Source organism: Eptesicus fuscus, chromosome 4 (genome assembly GCF_027574615.1).
Source record: "Eptesicus fuscus isolate TK198812 chromosome 4, DD_ASM_mEF_20220401, whole genome shotgun sequence".
NCBI lineage: Eukaryota > Metazoa > Chordata > Mammalia > Chiroptera > Vespertilionidae > Eptesicus > Eptesicus fuscus.
The window spans coordinates 39,576,045-39,594,449 of NC_072476.1; the positions used below are offsets into that span (position 1 = coordinate 39,576,045).

The window sequence follows — 18,405 nt, forward strand, 5'->3', positions numbered from 1 at the left end:
GAGACATATGTAAAACTTTATACAATAAAAAAAATTATAAATAAAATAAAATAGGAAAAAAATCAATTAAAAACATATTAAAAATTGCTCTTTCCTCAGATTAAAGATTACATAAATATTTCAATTATATTTTACCTCACAGTTAAGATACGGTTATTCTATTTCTGCAGAATAATAAATGTAGTCAGCAATTGTTTCTACCTTTTTATAAGATTACAATATATGCTAAGATAAACTTTCTGGAAAAAAAAATACCTTCTCTAAAATGAAATTCTACACAGTGGTAAAAATTACTATTTTATCATGGGTTGTTTTTTCTTTGTATATTTAAGTAAAATATATACCATATTAAATTTCATTTTAAGTCATTAGGCCACATAAGAAGTCTTTATAATAGAAATAGAGCATTTAGTAGATATATGCAATACAATCTACACTGTGGCTTAAAATAATATTTGCTGTCTATATTATCAAGCTAAAAAAGAAATGCAGCAGGAACACTAATCCAGTAAATTTAAGAAATGTTGGTATTTTCCCACTGGAATTTTACTTACAATTTTAATACTGAATTTATCCAGTGCTATTAAAGTAAGTTATTTCATAGTTTAGACTGCTTACTGCTTAAGGAAGTTTGCATAAGTTGTTCATCTGAGTACACACAATAGCTGGTAAAAAGCTAGCACTTAGACATTTGTGAAATGAACAAGCAAGGAGGAAGACAAAACATCTAGTACACAACCTTGAAGAAATAGTCCAATATTTCAAACCTACATGGAAATATCTACTACTACTTATATTCTAAAACAGCTTTCCAAAGTGAATTCATATTACATAACATATTCTTTTCTTTAAGGTTTATAATGAACAGCAGCATATTAGGTGCTGTGAGAAGTACTGCAGGAAATAAACTACCTACGGTTTTGTTAACAAAACTCAACTGACCACAGATTTCCTTTATTCTTTACTCACCCTACCACATACTAGCATTGTTGAGGAACTGATTATAGAAAATGATATTCTAAAAAAAAGACAGTAAAATTTTTCTTCTTCTTAAGGATTACATGAAAGTAAAGAGCAACTAACCATTAAAAACAAAAGTATTAAGCTTACATAATGTTAAAATTAAGAACAAACAAAATTAATTTTAAAATTAATACTGGTAAATACACACCAATTCAGAATTAAAGTGAGGGAGGATTGTTGATATATAAAGGAAAGCATGTAGGAATAACACTGAAAGAGGGTATGGGAAGAAAGAAGGAACACACAAGGAAAACAGAAATGAAAGATGCAATGCAAATAATGAAAAGTAAGTATCAGACTCAACAAGAGGTGGTCAGTAGTTATTCTTCATATTTGCTCTAAGAAAAGGTTAGTCATAACTTTAGAATAATTACTTAGGGCTTTCAAGTTACTATTTACTTACCCAAAACAAAACAAAATATGAAGTAGTTATACAAAATGCTTAAGAGGAACAAAGTAAAAATTATTTCCTTGCAAAATTCAAACACGTGCTAATAATGAGAATTAAAAAGGGCAAAATAACCTGATTCTTTCATGACATACAGTTGTTCATTCAACGAATATTTACCATTTACTACATTATGCTATTGTTCCGAGGACTCAGAATGTATTAGCGAAGAAAAGAAAACAAGTTCCTTTCCCTAGTGGAGGTTGTATTCTAATAATATAGACAATAAATGGTCTAAGTTATGTAAATTATGTGTATGTGACAAGGTAGTAAATGCCATGGAAAGAAGGAAGGACAGAAAGTAGAACAAATGGAATCAAGTGTGTAAGATTTTGTTGGTGGTGACTTAAAAAAAAGTCTGAATGAAGCCCAATGATCAGAAAACATTTTACTGGCAGGTGATATCTGAATTTAAAAGAGGTAAGGGGATTAACCACACAGATACCTGGGAACAAAAGCTTTCTAGGCAGTGGGAGCAGCCAGTGAAAAAACTTTAAGGTGGAAAACTGTCTGGGATTTGAAGGGCAGCAAAAAGATCAGTGTGGCCTAGAGAGAGTGATCAAGGAGGATATGAGATGGAATACGTAACAGTAAGCAGTGCACACATCCTGTAAGGTTTTGTGGGCCATTATAAAGACTCTGGCTTTTATTGAATGAAATGGGGAGGAAGTATTGATATGACCTGATTCATGGCTTAAATGTATGACCCTGGCTGCTATACTGAAAAAGAGTAAAGTACACCTGAAATTAATATAATATTATATGTCAACTGTAATTAAAAAATAAACAATTATTTAAAAGGGGGGGGGAGGAGTAGAGGTGCAAGGAAACCGGAAGAATTAGGAGCCGACCGTAGTTATTTCAGGCATTTGGACTAGAAGAGGACTGGTGAGAAATGGTTATATTCCAGGTACTAGAAGGATTTCCTGATGAATTAGACCAGGGGTCCTCAAACTTTTTAAACAGGGGGCCAGTTCACTGTCCCTCAGACCGTTGGAGGGCCGGACTATAGTTTAAAAAAAACTATGAACAAATTCCTATGCACACTGCACATATCTTATTTTGAAGTAAAAAAACAAAACGGCAAAAACACCCACTTGTGGCCTGCGGGCCGTAGTTTGAGGACGCCTGAATTAGACAATCCTAAAACATCTGCCTATGCTCCAAACTTATTGATGCGAAATAGTGATTAGTCAATCTACATTGACTGTTTAGGCCTTTCCAGTGGATTTTTGGACACTTGGCATGACCACATTCCTAAATGATAAACTTACGTCTTAGAGATAAAGAATGAATTGAAGTTAAATAACTTGCATAAGGTCACACAGAGTGTGCATATGTAATGCAGTGGAGGCTTCAACAGAGAAAAGGATTCTAAATGTGCACACTATATCATGCTACTTTGTATTTCTGTTTTGCAGAAGTGTATCCTTACTTACAATATAGACTCAATATGCTCTTAAGGTAAGATGTGAAGTACTCTCAAGAAAATCTAGACAGTGATCTAAGAGATACTCTTAAATAGTAGTTTCTGCTTAATTCATTGAGTGTGGCAGGGAAGTACTTGAGTTCTTAACCACTCCTTTCTTTCAAGAGAGTAATCTGGATTCTCTAAGTTGAACAAACAAATAAATGTGTAAATGTACATACAAAGAAGTACTTCTCTGACCTACAAGATTCGAAGAGGCTGGATGTTCCACAGATATACCTATCCTAACAAATCAATTTTAAGAAATGCCACAGAAAAATCACTTTAGAAAATTCATTCCAATTCTTTTGTTTCCATACCTTAATACCTATATTTTCTTCAGTCATATTTCTAGTGCAAACTAAACTTTCCCCTCAACAGTACACTGTTTCCTTTCTTTCACTACTGCAAATTCCACTACAATTGTATTTAACAAGTAACATTTGTCAGTAAAGAAACTATCTTCATGTATACACTAGGTTAGGTTTCAGTATTTCCTTAAAACTCTCAATGTTTAATACTGCTGAATGCATTCAAGTTACAAGAAAGGTGAATGTAGAATCAAATTATATGAGCTTGGTACAATAAATCTTCATTAAGTTTCTTATCAAGCATGCCATCTGAAATATTTCAAATTTACTCATACAAAAATAGGACTTGAAAGATTTCTCAAAGGATCATGGTTATACTTTCAGGGATTAAGCAAAAATAAGGTAGAGCAGTATCTACCTTTAATCTTAAAAATATTCAGCCTATGACATTTTTCACAACAGAAACAATTCTAATGCCTAACCTAAACATTTCTTGATGCAATTTAAATCCTTTCCTGAGTAATTGATTGTCACCGACATAATCTCACCTTTTTTTGCATTTTTTATTTGCAATTACAGTTGACATACATTATTATATTAGTTTCAGGTATACACCCCAATGATTAGGTATAATATAACTTACTAAGTGATCATCCCAATAAATCTCACATCCATCAGAAAACATGCATAGTTATTATTGACTACATTCCCTAAGCTGTACTCTACATCCCCATGACTATTCTGCAAACAATTTGTACTTCTTTTTTCTCTTCATCTTTTTCATTCATCCTCTCTAGCCTCACCCATCTGGCAACCATCAAAATGTTTTCTGTATCTGTATGAGTCTGCTTCTGTTCTGCTTGTGCATTTATTTTGTTTTTTTTTTAGATTTGTTGATAAATATGTATTTATTGCCATTTTGTTGTTCATATATATATATTTTTTCCTTCTTCTTTAGAGAAGAGCCTTTAACATTTCATATTATACTGGTTTAGTAGTGATGAACTCCTTTAGCATTTTCTTGTCTGGGAAGCTCTTTGTCCTTCAATTCTAAATGATAGCTTTGCTGGGTAATCTTGGTTGTAGGTCTTTGCTTTTCATCACTTTGAATATTTGTTGCCACTCCCTTCTGGCCTGCAAAATTTCCGTTGGGAAATCAGCTGACAGTCTTCTGGGAGCTCCCTTGTAGGTAACTAACTGCTTTTAAGGTTCTCTCTTTGTCTTTAACCTTTGCATTTTAATTATGATGTGTCTTGGTGTGTGGTCTCTTTGGATTCATCTTGCCTGGGACTCTTTGTGTTTCCTGGACTTATATGTCTATTTCCTTCACCGGGTTAGTGAAGTTCTTCATCATGATCTTTTCTAACAGGTTTTCAATTTCTTGCTCTCTCTCTCTTTTCTTTCTGGCAACCCCATGATGCAAATGTTGGTACACTTGAAGTTGTCCCAGAGGCTCCCTATACTAGCATCATTTTGGGGGGATTCTTTTTGCTGTTTTGATTGGGTGTTTTTTGCTTCCTTACATTCCAAATTGCAGATTTGGTTCTCGGCTTAATCTACTCTACTGTTGATTCCCTGTAAATTATTCTTCATTTCGGTTAGTGAGACCTCATTTCTGACTGTTCCTTTTTTATGCTGTTGAAGTTCTCACTGTCCATTGAGAATCCTTATATCAAGTGTCTTGAACTCTGCATCTAGTATATTGCTTTGTTTAGTTCTTTTTCTGGAGTTTTGTTCTGTTCTTTCATTTGGGATATGTTTCTTTCTCTCCTCATTTTGATAGTAGCCAACCTATGTTTCTTTCTATGATTAAATAGAGCTGCTAAATCTCCCAGGCTTGGTAGAGTGTAAATATCCTGTAGGGCCCAGTGGCACAGCCTCCCAATCACCCAAGCTGGGTACTTGAGATGCGCTTCCCCCTTTTGGGCTGCATACACCCTACCCTTGTGGCTGAGCCTTTTTGCTGTTGGCATGTTAATGGGAGGGATTTACCCCAGGCCGATCAGCTGCAAGGACTGTCTGTGACCACTAACCACCAACCTCTAACCACCATGGAGGATCAGTTGTACAGAGGGTCCACCTCAGAGTAGGACTTACTTTAGCAGGGCTCTGGTGCCTGCTGATCTAACCCCTTGAATGTGTGGCTTATGCCAAGTAGTTGGGTGATGGTGCCTGACATGGTCTGAAGCTGTCCACTGAGTGCCTCCTAGGAGGTGTAGGCCAAGGTCAGCCACTGTCAGTGTTCTGCCCGGGGCCACCTGGCATGAGCTACAAAGTGATCTGCAGATGGCGGCGAGTCATCATGGGCTTAGAAGTTCTCAAACAAGGCCAAGCTGTGAACCAAGCTGGCTGCTGCTAGTGCCAGGCCTAGACCACTTAAGTGAGAGATACAGGGCTCACTGAGGCCAGATGCTACTTGAGAGATTTTAGAAAAATCTAAAGCATGAGCCAAGACAGGGCATTTGTATTTAAAAGCCACAGGAAACAGCTTGGGTGGCCCTGAAAGTTGAATGGGGCAGGGCCTCAGGGAATCACCAGGGTGAAGCAAACAGTGTGAGCTAGGTTGATGGAGTCTCAAGATGGCGCCCGCCTGCCACCTGTGTTGGGCTCAGAAAAGGAACAAGGGCCTTTGCTAGCACTTGTCTGGAAGAAAGCTGATCCCCACCCCCACCCCCACCTCTTTCCCTGATGCCCGACACTTCAGTCCCTCTTCATATGTCTCTGGTGCCTTTCAAGCTCCTGTCCCAGTGCTGGAGCTTAAAGGGAGTGAATCCAGAATTAGAACCTGCGTGGACCCTTTAAGAACTGCCTGGGACTCCAGAAACACTATCTACCTCAGCTTCAATCCCCACTGAGGATTTTACAGCCAAAATTTATGGGGATTTCTCTTCCTGCACTGGAACCCTGGGCTGGGGGACCTGGAACACCTTACTCCTCAGGGGTGACTTCTGTAGCAAAGATATCCCTCCCTATTTTTATCCGCCACCCCTTTCCTTGTCTCTGCCCCTCCAATCAGTCGTGATTTGGCTTCTTTTTAAATTCCCCAGAAGTAAAACTTCCATTCAGCTGAATTTCAGGCGGTTCTGAATTTAGTTGTAATTTTGATGTGGAAGCAAATACCATGTTTACCTATGTTGCCATCTTGACTGGAGGTCTAAACATAATCTCATCTTTTAAGTCTTATATAAGATTTTAAATAGCATATCCTTTAGCTTTTCTTACAGCAATTGTTCAAACCTGACTTTACTGTGGCATTTTATTATAATTTAAATAACTTATTACTAAAATCCAGAAATAAGTTGCCTTAAAAATAGTTTAAAAAAATAATTTGTGGCCTGTAGATAATATACATATTACTCACTAAAATTTCTCCTACCCCCACCCTCCAACCCCAACCACTTATTTTAAGCCAAAACAAAATAAAACAAAGAACAAATAAGCAAATTCAACTAAAATAAACAAAATTCTATGAAAATTTTAAAAACCCTGTGAAATTAAAAAATGTTTTAGCTAGTCTACAGCCATACCACCCTGAACGCGCCTGATCTCAGAAAATGTTTTAGCTTTAGGTAATGTTGTATACTTAGGTTCTAAAACTTGGACTTTAAGATAATTTCAAAATTGTTTTGTCACATTTTTAGCATAGCAAGAAAAGAATAAATGTTTAGATTCTGGAAGTGGGAATCCTGCCATCCACTCCACTCGTCAGCTACTATTAATGACAAATCTTCAAAGCCATAGGAAATGTGTTGAGTCAAGTACTTAAAGGAAGGTAGAGCATATTAGCCTCTAAACATCCAGTCAACTCGAGAAGTCACATACTTTTGTACACTCAAGTCAAAATCAATTACACAAAATTAAAGGAGGGAGCAAAAACCTAATTATTCAGTGAATTTAATAATCTTATCCAGTAATAATTCAAAAAATTTAGATGAACTATAATTAGCCAAATTATCCAATACAGAACATGAATGTGAGTATAACTTCCTAATAATATAAATAATACTAGAGATATTATTTTTATCCAAATAATTTTATTAACCCTTTCCCCACTTTCAAAAGATTCATGAATTCTTTTTTTCTTATTTCTCTGTTGACCACAGCTATGACATAATAATTCTATCCTCAACTAACTCATGCCTTTATATTGCTGCTTGTAACAACGATACAAGAATAGGTCTATTTAATAAAAGCAGAATAAACAGTATTGTTCAAAGAAGCAATTTTCTTAATAAAAGTTTAAAGCACTTTTGATGAGTCATCAATTAATCATTAAAATAAGTTATACCATATAATGGCATTAGACATATTACTGAAGCAAAAACATGAGTGTAATAAAGCAGAGCTATCTAGAATTACCTTTCCAGAGCTGCTCTTCGTTTTTCTACAAATTCAGTGGATGATAAATCTTCTTTACCCACTTTGACCTTGGTCATGCCTTTGAAAAAAATTGAATGAGACTCATGACTTTATGTCATTATAAAAACAGTCTTTTTAAATCATTTCTGCCTAATTTAAAATATACTCTAAAACTTGACCAACAGTTCCTAAATGTATAATTAGTATCATACTTTGAGGAATTAAAACTCATGATACAGTAATTCTACTCTGTAAGTATTTGTAAATAAAGCAGGGGTTGAGTTGTGTCTGTAGTTTTCTGACTATAACTTTTAGATTCCTTCTCTGTTATATATTACACTCCTGCTAAACTAAAATGTGTTTACATTTCAAAAGGATTCAAATTAGTAAATTTAAGCTCAATTAATATTTTCATTTCTTATTCGTAACAATTAAGGTTCTTTACCTTGGGGAAAATAAAAATAAAAATAAGTGTAACTCATGAATTTGCTAAATATTATCTCTTGCAGATTCTAAGAACATGTTCTTGTATATTTTCCATGGTTGTTTTATAAAAATTGAAACAACAGCTTTCACAGAGATATTTAGGACTCTTCAAATTTAAAAAGTAAACACCAGCCGAAACCGGTTTGGCTCAGTGGATAGAGCATCGGCCTGCAGACTCAAGGGTCCCAGGTTCGATTCTGGTCAAGGGCATGTACCTTGGTTGCGGGCACATCCCCAGTAGGGGGTGTGCAGGAGGCACCTGATCGATGTTTCTCTCTCATCGATGTTTCTAACTCTCTATCTCTCTCCCTTCCCCTCTGTAAAAAATCAATAAAATATATTTAAAAAAAAAGTAAACATCATGTTAACAATTTCTATATTGGCAATTTCAATTTTTAACACCAATATAGAAGATCAGATTTTATTTCTTTTCCTGTTCTTTTTCCTTCCAAAATCAATTCTAGAGAAATAAAGAACTGATACATGCTACAATGTGGATGAACCTTGAAAATATTATGCTAAGTGAAAGAAGCTTGCCACAAAGAAGCAAATACTGTACGATTCCCTTTATATAAAGGAATAGGCAAATAGGCAAATTTATAGAGAAAGAAAATAAATTTGTGATTGCCTATGGCTGGAGAGATGGGGAAATTAGAGGATGATGGTTAAGGGGTAATAAACTATTCTAAAATGGATGTGGTGATGTATGGAAAACTCTAAAAGCCATTGAATTACATATTTAAATGGATGAATTGTATAGCATATGAATTATATCTCAGTAAAGTCATTAATATTATGTACTAATTAATTCAATTAGTCATTTAATTAGTAATTAAGTCAATTAATTACTCAGGTTGGCATATCTGGTAAATAAACATATCACCTATGAATGTTCTATTTAACTTAATTCCTCTGAAATATAATAGTTTGAAAAAGAACACTCAAACATCTATCCTGAATGGACTATAAGATGGGGGATGTTAATTATTTCACATATTCTGTTTCCCTGAAAAAAACCTTACAAAGATATAGTTCTTCTTTTATTTCCTTCAAGAATCTTCTGCTCATGCTATTTCCTAGCGGTAATCTTTATAAGCCATTGTGAGGAGACAAAAAAAAAAAAAAAAAAAAAAAAGCCTTACTCTAACCAGTTACCTTTTAAAACTTTGTAGTTCTTTTCTAAAAGCTTAGTGAAATACTGTTTTTAAGTCAACTAAGGTTTTGTAAAAGTGCAGTAACTGCTGTGTGCTAATGAAAAGACTCCTCTTCTTTCTGTGGCAGTTCTAACTTCCCAGCAATAACTACTCTTATTCCACTACCCCATTATCATTGTTTGTTATTTGAAAATCACGTAGTCTTAGTATATAATTAAGGAAATTTCCATACCTTGAATTTTTCTTAGACAATGTATTCATTTTTACTTAAAAAAATTATAAACAGTATGAAATTATAAAATGAACATTTTTCTACTTGGCTGGCTGCCAGTAAGCTCAGAGATCAATTTCTAACCCACCTTTAATAACTGTTCAAACTTTTGCATACATTTTGAGGGAACTTTATATTGGCTTCATCTTACTATTTGAAAAGTGTTTTTCTTGCTAAGCTCTTTATGTCTTTTAAAAAATAAATCCTCAAATGTATACTAGACCATTCTACAATCACATAGCATTAGATTTTTTAAACCAGAAGGTTTTCTATTTTAGGTAAAAAATAAAGGCAAACCATAATTGTATTGAAAAAAAAAAAAACACAACATACTAAATAAAATTAAAAGCAGAATAGAATAGCGATTAAGAGTACAATCCCTGGCCGAAACCGGTTTGGTTCAATGGATAGAGCGTCGGTCTGTGGACTGAAAGGTCCCAGGTTCGATTCCGGTCAAGGGCATGTACATTGGCTGCGGGCACATCCCCATTGCGGGGTGTGTAGGAGGCAGCTGGTCGATGTTTCTCTCTCATCGATGTTTCTAGCTCTCTATCCCTCTCCCTTCCTCTCTGTAAAAAAAATCAATAAAATATATTTAAAAAAAAAAAAGAGTACAATCCCTGGAGTAAGATGGCCATCTGGCATTTAAAGCTCAGCTCTGCCTCTTGGTAGCTGTATGACATGGGGCATGTTACATAACCTTGATGAACCTTAGCTTCCTTACCTATTCAATAAGCACAATAATAAGTTAACCTAAAGTTGTTGTGAAGATCAAATGAAAATGCACATAAATTATTCAGCATAGTGCTTTAGTAAACACTCAATGAATGTTAATTATTCCTATAATTTAACTGATAGTCTTACAACTTAACCCTTTGCACTTGCTTGCTTTTTTCTCGATTCCTTTATTCTACTTGGGATTTAATTTTTTAAATACCCCAGATTTTACAAAGCGCGGCAGTAGAATAAAAAACTGGAGTTTCTTTTCATACAAACTTATTTATTTGGATTTTTTTATATTTCAAATTATTGTTGCTGCTACCGATGCTAACCGTGTCAAGTCACACTAGACATCCGAGTGCAAAAGGTTAATGGGCTACCTATGAATAGTATGAACATAACTGTGTCACTGTCCCCTAATACCCTTTGAAAGCTATTAGAATCAATGTCAGAAAAGAATGCTCTAATGATATAATTTCTTACTTCTATTTTGAATTTATACGTGCTATTTATTATACTGCAATCATTTGTGGAAGGTTGAAGATTATTGAGGCAAAATATTAGTTTGAAACACAATACTTAAATATGAAAATTTAGTTTTTAAATCTTTTCTTTTTGTTCAATGTTTAAAGACTCAACTATCATATCTAACCACCAAAATGAGAGAAATAATTGTTTTTCTTCTTTTGGTGTATAAAAATAGTTGTACAACTTAAAGTCAAAGAAAAACCCCTAATATTAATAATAAGCAATTTAAGATGGATAAAACTTAAGTTCCCTACGTAGATAGCAGAATGCCAAAAGATACCATTGTGATATTTTAGAGAAAAGGGAAATAAGATTAGTAATTAGATCAGAAGTTCTCAAAGTGTGGTCAGAATACCTGGAAGGTTTCAGAGACACTTTTTTAGGGGAAAGAAGGTAATGCACAAAAGTCTATTTTCATAAAAATATTAAGCTATTATTTGTCTTTCTTCCTCTCATTCTTTCATGAAAGCTCCGTAAAGTTTTACAAAGCTTATATATATGTGGGAGAAACCAAGATGGTGGCATAGGTAAACACCTGAACTGCTGCCTCACACAATTTCAAAACTACAACTAAAAGACAAAACGGACATCATCCAGAACCACAGGAAGGCTGGCTTGAGTGGAAATTCTACAACTAGAAGGGAAGAGAAAAGCACACTGAGACTCACAGGAGCTGCAGAAGTGCAGAGGTACAGAGGTGCGCGCGCACATGGAGAGGGCTGGCAACTGAGTACACGGCTGGCTTTCTCAATCGGGAGGGAGACACAAGCTCCCGACTGCTCTGAACTCCAGTTCTGGGCGAGACTCTGGGGACCCAGACTCATACAGGGAGAAACTGGACTGTCTGGCAGGTGTCGAAACTCGAGGGCGGCTTTCTCTCAGAGGTGCTTGCAGCGATTACCACGGGACACTAAGACCCAGGAGCCTCTTAGGACAGGGCTAATGGAAAGTAATTGCTGTTTGCTCCCCCCTGAGATCCCGCCCCAAAAAGCCATTGCTGTTTGCTCCGCCCTGAGACTCCGCCCCATCCAAGCTGAGTGCAGAGGCTTTTGCATATGAATGGCCTGGTCCTTTGAATTCTAAACTTACCTAACAAACTGCAGCTGAGTCAGTGAGACCCAGAACATCCAAAAGAAGGCCCAAGGCCCCACAGCAGCTTGCATTGCTTCACAGCTGGACCTCATCTGGGCACCTCCAAAACCCTAACAAAGAAGAGGAATCTGCAGATCTCTCTGTAGCTCCTGCTAGTGGCCTCAGGCAGAGGCTAAATTAGCACCTCCTTGGAGATCCAAGAGTCAGTGTACCCAGGGGTCAGAGTAGGACCATCCAAATTACAACTCCTCAGATCCATAATGGACACACTCAGGGAGCAGACTCAGTGAGCACCAAAGCCCCAATGAAGCAAGTCTTGCCTCATAAGGGTGTCTCCAGCACAGAAGTTCTCCCATCGTAGACACAGCTGATCCTCACAGCCAGTTGGCCAGGAGGTCAATTCCTCCCAGTGATACCAAAACAATCAAGGCTTAAATACAACAAGACTGTGCACACAGCCCACAAAGGGGTGCACCAAGACTGTCCACCTCAGGTAACTGGGGAGGCTGAGCCACTGGGCCCTATAGGACACCTAGTACACAAAGCCACTCTATTAACTCAGGGAAGCAGCCAAAATGTGGAGACAAAGAAACAGATCACAAATGAAAGAAATGGAGGAGAGCAAACAACTGGATATAGAGTTCAAAACCATGGTTATAAGGTTCTTCAAGAATTTTCTAGAAAAAGCCGATAAATTTAGTGAGACCCTCGAGGATATGAAAAAGGACCAACTAGAAATTAAGCATACACTGACTGAAATAAAAATAATATACAGAGATCCAACAGCAGACTAGAGGATCCCAAGAATCAAGTCAAAGATTTGAAATATGAAGAAGCAAAAAAACACACAACCAGAAAAGCAAAAAGAAAAAAGAATCCAAAAATATGAAGATAGTGTAAAGCGCCTCCGGGACAACTTCAAGCGTACCAACATCCGAATTATGGGGCTGCCAGAAGAAGAGAGAGAGCAAGATACTGAAAACCTATTTGAAGAAATAATGACCAAAAACTTCCCCCACCTGGTGAAAGAAATAGACTTACAAATCCAGGAAGCGCACAGAACCCCAAACAAAAGGAATCCAAAGAGGACCACACCAAGTCACATCATAATTAAAATGCCAAGAGCAAAAGACAAAGAGAGAATCTTAAAAGCAGCAAGAGAAAAACAGTTAGGTACCTACAAGGGAGCACCCATACGACTGTCAGCTGATTTCTCAACAGAAACTATGCAGGCCAGATGGGAGTGGCAAGAAATATTCAAAGTGATGAATAGCAAGAACCTACAACCAAGATTACTCTACCCAGCAAAGCTATCATTCAGAATTGAAGGGCAGATAAAGAGCTTCACAGATAAGAAAAAGCTAAAGGAGTTCATCACCGCCAAACCAGTATTATATGAAATGCTGAAAGGTATTCTTTAAGAAGAGGAAGAAGAAGAAAAAGGTAAAGATAAAAATTATGAACAACAAATACATATCTATCAACAAGTGAATCTAAAAATCAAGTGAATAAAAATCTGAGGAACAGAATAAACTGGTGAATATAATAGAATCAGGGGCATAGAAAGAGAGTGGACTTACAATTCTCGGGGGGAAAGGGTGTGGGGGGTGCGGGAAGAGAGTGGACAAAAATCGTACACCTATGGATGAGGACAGGGTGGGGGGGGGGTAAGGGCAGAGGGTGGGGTGGGAACCAGGTGGAGGGGAGCTATGGGGGGGAAAAAAGAGGAACAATTGTAATAATATGAACAATAAAGATTTATTTAAAAAAAAAAGATTATATGTGCTATATCACAACAGGCTGAGTGCAGAAACAGATATAAGAATATCATTATCTTCTATTAAGCCAGAAATTAAAGAAATTTGCAAAAGTGTTGAACAAAAATAAAAAAACAAGCTACTCTTATTCATTTTTGTGTTACAAAAATTATTTTTCACAAAATTTTACTTGTTAACAGGTAATGAAGTTTATTATTATTGTTAATGAAGTAATAAATACAATTTTAAAACATTCCTATATAATAAATATCAATATATCCCACAAAAGTAAAAGCTCTTTAGAGTTCTTAATACTCGATAAATTTGAAGAATAAGTTGTGAGATTAAGAAGTTGAAGAACTGCACAACCGGATTTTTTTAAAAATGTTTTTATTGATTTTTATTTTATTTATTTAGTTTAATCCTCACCTGAGGATATTTTTCCATTGATTTTTTTAGAGAGTGGAAGAGAGAGGGAAAGACTTCTAGAGAACTATAGATGTGAGAGAAGCACATCAACTGGTTGCCTCCTGCACACGTCCTGACTAGGGCGCGGGCTGGGGAGGAGCCTGCAACCGAGGTACAAGCCCTTGACCGGAATTGAACCCAGGACCCTTTGGTCCCCAGGCCGATGCTCTATCCACTAAGCCAAACCGGCCAGGGCACAACTAGATTTTTGAATTTAAAAAAAAAGAAGAGAGAGAAAAAATATAACAAATCCATTAAAATATATCAGATTTCAAAATCATAAAAAATTGTTCTTCAAATGTCAGAAAAAAGTAAAATAATAATTTAAAGATCAGAATAATTCAATTTAGAATATTTTTAAGAAAAATAATCTTATGTCTAAAGAAATATAAAGTAGGGTGCATAAAAATCTATGGCTGAAAGGACTGGGGAAAAAATACTACAAAATTTTGAGAGATGACATGTCTTAATGGTGAGACAACGGAGGTTCTCCTCTTTTGTAATTTTCTGCATATTCTTAACTAAGCCTTTATTATTTTTATAAATAACAATGTTTTTAAACATTATATTGAGGTTATGAAATAAACTGTGTTTAAATAGTGAGGTTAGATCAAATCCTCTTTTTGAACAATATATAACTGAGGGCCAAACATCCCTTAGAAAACATTATTAATATGCTAATAATATTAAACACCCTCTAAATGTTACTCAGTAACATGGAACTCTAATGACCCTAAAAAGGGGTTTTAAATTGCTTTCAACGAGGCAAATTCTGACCCAATATTAACATCATTGTATTAGCTTATACAGTCTTTGGTTGATGAATAATTGTCATAAATGGAATATTTAAATTCAGTATTTTTACATATTATGAGATGTTATGATAGTGAATGATCATGGAATCTACAAATTTATAGTTATAATTGAACTAGTAACAGTAACAAACAAAAGTTATTTTTTTTTTATTCACACTTACCTACTATACTCTTTTCTGGAGCTGGTGGTACAATATATCCGACATGTAAATACTTGTTTGCTAACTTGCTATGCAAACCAAGAAAGTCACTAAATCTTCTTTTAACTGAAAATTCATTCTTACTGAACATGGAAAGAGAAGTCTACAAGTGAAAAAGAGGTATTTCAAATTCTGAATACTAGGCAATTATTCAGAAGTCAATGTCATATATAATTGTGAATATGCGTGTGTATACATACACTGGTCTACTTTATAAAAGAATCCAGAGTAGCTAATTTGGTATCCAAATTGCTAACAAATGGAAAAAAAAACCTAAATCATAGGTTTTTTTAATAGAATCTTAAGGGGACAGAAAATATTTGCTTTATTCATCTCATTGACTCTACTTATATTAATGCTAATGATTCTTAAATCTTTCCCCCGACTTAGATCTCCTCTGAGCTTCAGTCCAACATATTGGAATGCTCAAGGAATACCTCCACTTAAATCTCACTGCCACCTCAAATTCACCGTTATTTTCCCCTCCGGGAACTTGTTTGCTATTATACCTTAGTGTTTGGGAAATAGCCTGACCCTATGGTAAGTGTTTAATAAATATCTGTTCAATGAATTAACAAATCTCATGCCTGTCCACAGTGTTCCTCCACTTGTGCTGTCTTTTCTCCAGGATCCCTCCCTCATGCCTAACCTCCAAGCCCTATAGATTCTACCTCCTACACAACTCAAGAAGCCTTTTATTTCACTCACCCCCAGAACCAATTCCTTTTTTTTTTTTTTTTTTTTAAATATATTTTATTGATTTTTTACAGAGAGGAAAGGAGAGGGATAGAGAGTTAGAAACATCGATCAGCTGCCTCCTGCACACCCCCTACTGGGGATGTGCACGCAACCAAGGTACATGCCCTTGACCGGAATCGAACCTGGGACCTTTCAGTCCGCAGGCCGACACTCTATCCACTGAGCCAAACCGGTTAGGGCCAGAACCAATTCCTTATGTAAAGTATTACTTCTCATAGCTAGGGTTCCTACAGACCATCTCTCTTCTTTTTAAGACGTGAAGGCCTAAATCCTTTTTAAAATTGCAATGGCACCCTAGCTGGTTTGGCTCAGTGGACAGAGCATCAGCCTGCACACTGAAGGGTCCCGGGTTCAATTCCAGTCAAGGCCACATGGCCTAGTTGCAGGCTGGATCCCAGTAGGGGGCGTGCAGGAGGCAGCCGATCAATGATTCTCTCTCATCATTGATGTTTCTAGCTCTCTTCCTCTCTGAAGTCAATAAAAATATTTTTTTAAAAAATTGCAATGGCCTCTTAATTAGAAATCCTGACCTCTGCTTTGATACTCCCAATTCATACTGAGTCTCAGAGATCTTTCTAAATCAAAAATCTAATTGTGCCATACTCTTGTTTGAATCTTTAATGGCTCTCCATTATCCTCAGGATGAAGTTCAAATTCCTTAAGGTGGCTGTTTATAATATAGGGAGGCTTATTGCCAAATAATTCCATTAGGTACCACTTCTTGCAGATTCTAGAAGATACAATGCTTTCTTGACTTTTGGCTTTTACACAAGCAAATTCTTTTGCCTGGAACATGCTATTCTCATTTCTTCCTCCTACCTTTGTCTAATTAGGTCCCTTCCTGCATATTTTCAAAGAATACTCTACCTACCAAACCACTCACAACTCAATGTAACAATCTATTTGCAATCTTTACTGGATGGTCACCTTGGTAAATAAAGGGATCACTTACACCTCAATCACCCTTGTACTATACTTAGTGAGGACTAATATTTTTTAAAGGAGCAAAAGACTCACCTTTGTTGTTACTCTATATGCCATGTAAGCATTCATGCCATCACCTATAAGAAAAGTCAAATAATACTATTAAAAAACATGAACTTAAACACACACATAAATGTAACTAAATGTGTGAGGTAATGTGATTAATTTGACTGTGCTAATTTCATAATGTATATATACATTAAATCATCATCATCCTAAATATATACTATTTTTATTTAACTAGGCCTCAATGAAGCTAAGAAAAAACAAAACAAAATAAGAAGCAAAAGTCCCCCAAAGCTTAAAAATAAAAGTACCATTTAGCACTGTAACAATGTATTTATTAACAACCAAGCTAATTATAAAAAAGAAGCAAGTAAAAAATATAATAAATATTGACTCACCAACTTTCTCTGGATCTGATACACCAATTTCTATATCAAAAATATCTCCATTTGCTTCTTCTTCAATCTAGAAAAGATTTTTTGGGGGGTTAAAAATTCCAATTTATATTATTGACATAACACTAATCACTATAATTTTTATCATCTAACTTTTACTAAGGTCACTGTCACACCAATCAATTTAAAAAGCCATTCAGAGTTGGTTTGGCTCAGCGGATAGAGCATCTGCCTGCGGCCTGAAGGGTGCCAGGTTTGATTCTGGTCAAGGACACATGCCCGGGTTAGGGGCTCAATCCCCAAAGGGGGCGTGCAGGAGGCAGCCGGTCAACGATTCTCTCTCATCATTGATGTTTCTATCTCTCTCTCCCTCTCCTTTTCTCTCTGAAATCAATTAAAAAATAAAATAAAATAAAGCCCTGACCGGTTTGGCTCAGTGGATCAAGCGTCCGCCTGCGGACTGGGGGGTCCCAGGTTCGATTCCGGTCAAGGGCATGTACCTTGGTTGCGGGCACATCCCCAGTGGGGGGTGTGCAGGAGGCACCTGATCGATGTTTCTCTCTCATCGATGTTTCTGGCTCTCTATCCCTCTCCCTTCCTCTCTGTAAAAAAAATCAATAAAATATATTTAAATAAATAAATAAATAAGTAAAAAATAAATAAAATAAAAAGCCATTCGGCACTCCATTTCTAAAAAATAAAAGCTTTCGTATTTCCTGACTATTAAAAATACATACACACAAAGAAATAGGAAAAGGACCATTTGGAAAAGTAACACAAAATCTTGTGTTCTTGTAACTCCTTAGATGAAGAAAAACCATTTTAGTCTTCTGTAGAGATACTGTGGATTTTTTTCTATATATCAAATCTTCAGACTCATATTAAAATAATTAGCTCCTTCATTATTTTTAATAGTAGCATTTTCAGTTATATCTCTATTCTTTAATAAGCAGCAAGTAGCCATTACTTTTGCCAGTAGATTATTAGATACTTTACTAATAAGCAACTTTAGCATATGGTTTCTTTAACTACCTAGTAAACAAATGTTCTTAAAGCCAATGAAAGCACTATAAAGCTTACTGAAAAAAACAGTAAGCAAGAAAAATGATAATTCTTAGAGACTACAGAAGTACTTTTTAATGGCATTTAAAATAAACAATC

General features: G+C 35.8%; 1 protein-coding gene across 2 annotated transcripts in view; it reads right to left on the reverse strand.

Moving 5' to 3' along the window:
• The window catches only part of SNX2 (sorting nexin 2), a 43,260-nt gene that overhangs the window by 12,880 nt on the left and 11,975 nt on the right, over nt 1-18,405 (reverse strand). For both annotated transcript variants that reach the window (XM_028145138.2, XM_008141341.3), the window contains exons 4-7: nt 17,248-17,314; nt 16,877-16,920; nt 15,062-15,203; nt 7,610-7,688 (exon numbers count right to left, since the gene is read on the reverse strand). In XM_028145138.2, coding sequence (XP_028000939.1) covers nt 7,610-7,688; nt 15,062-15,203; nt 16,877-16,920; nt 17,248-17,314 — 332 coding nt within the window. The remainder of the gene's footprint in view (nt 1-7,609; nt 7,689-15,061; nt 15,204-16,876; nt 16,921-17,247; nt 17,315-18,405) is intronic.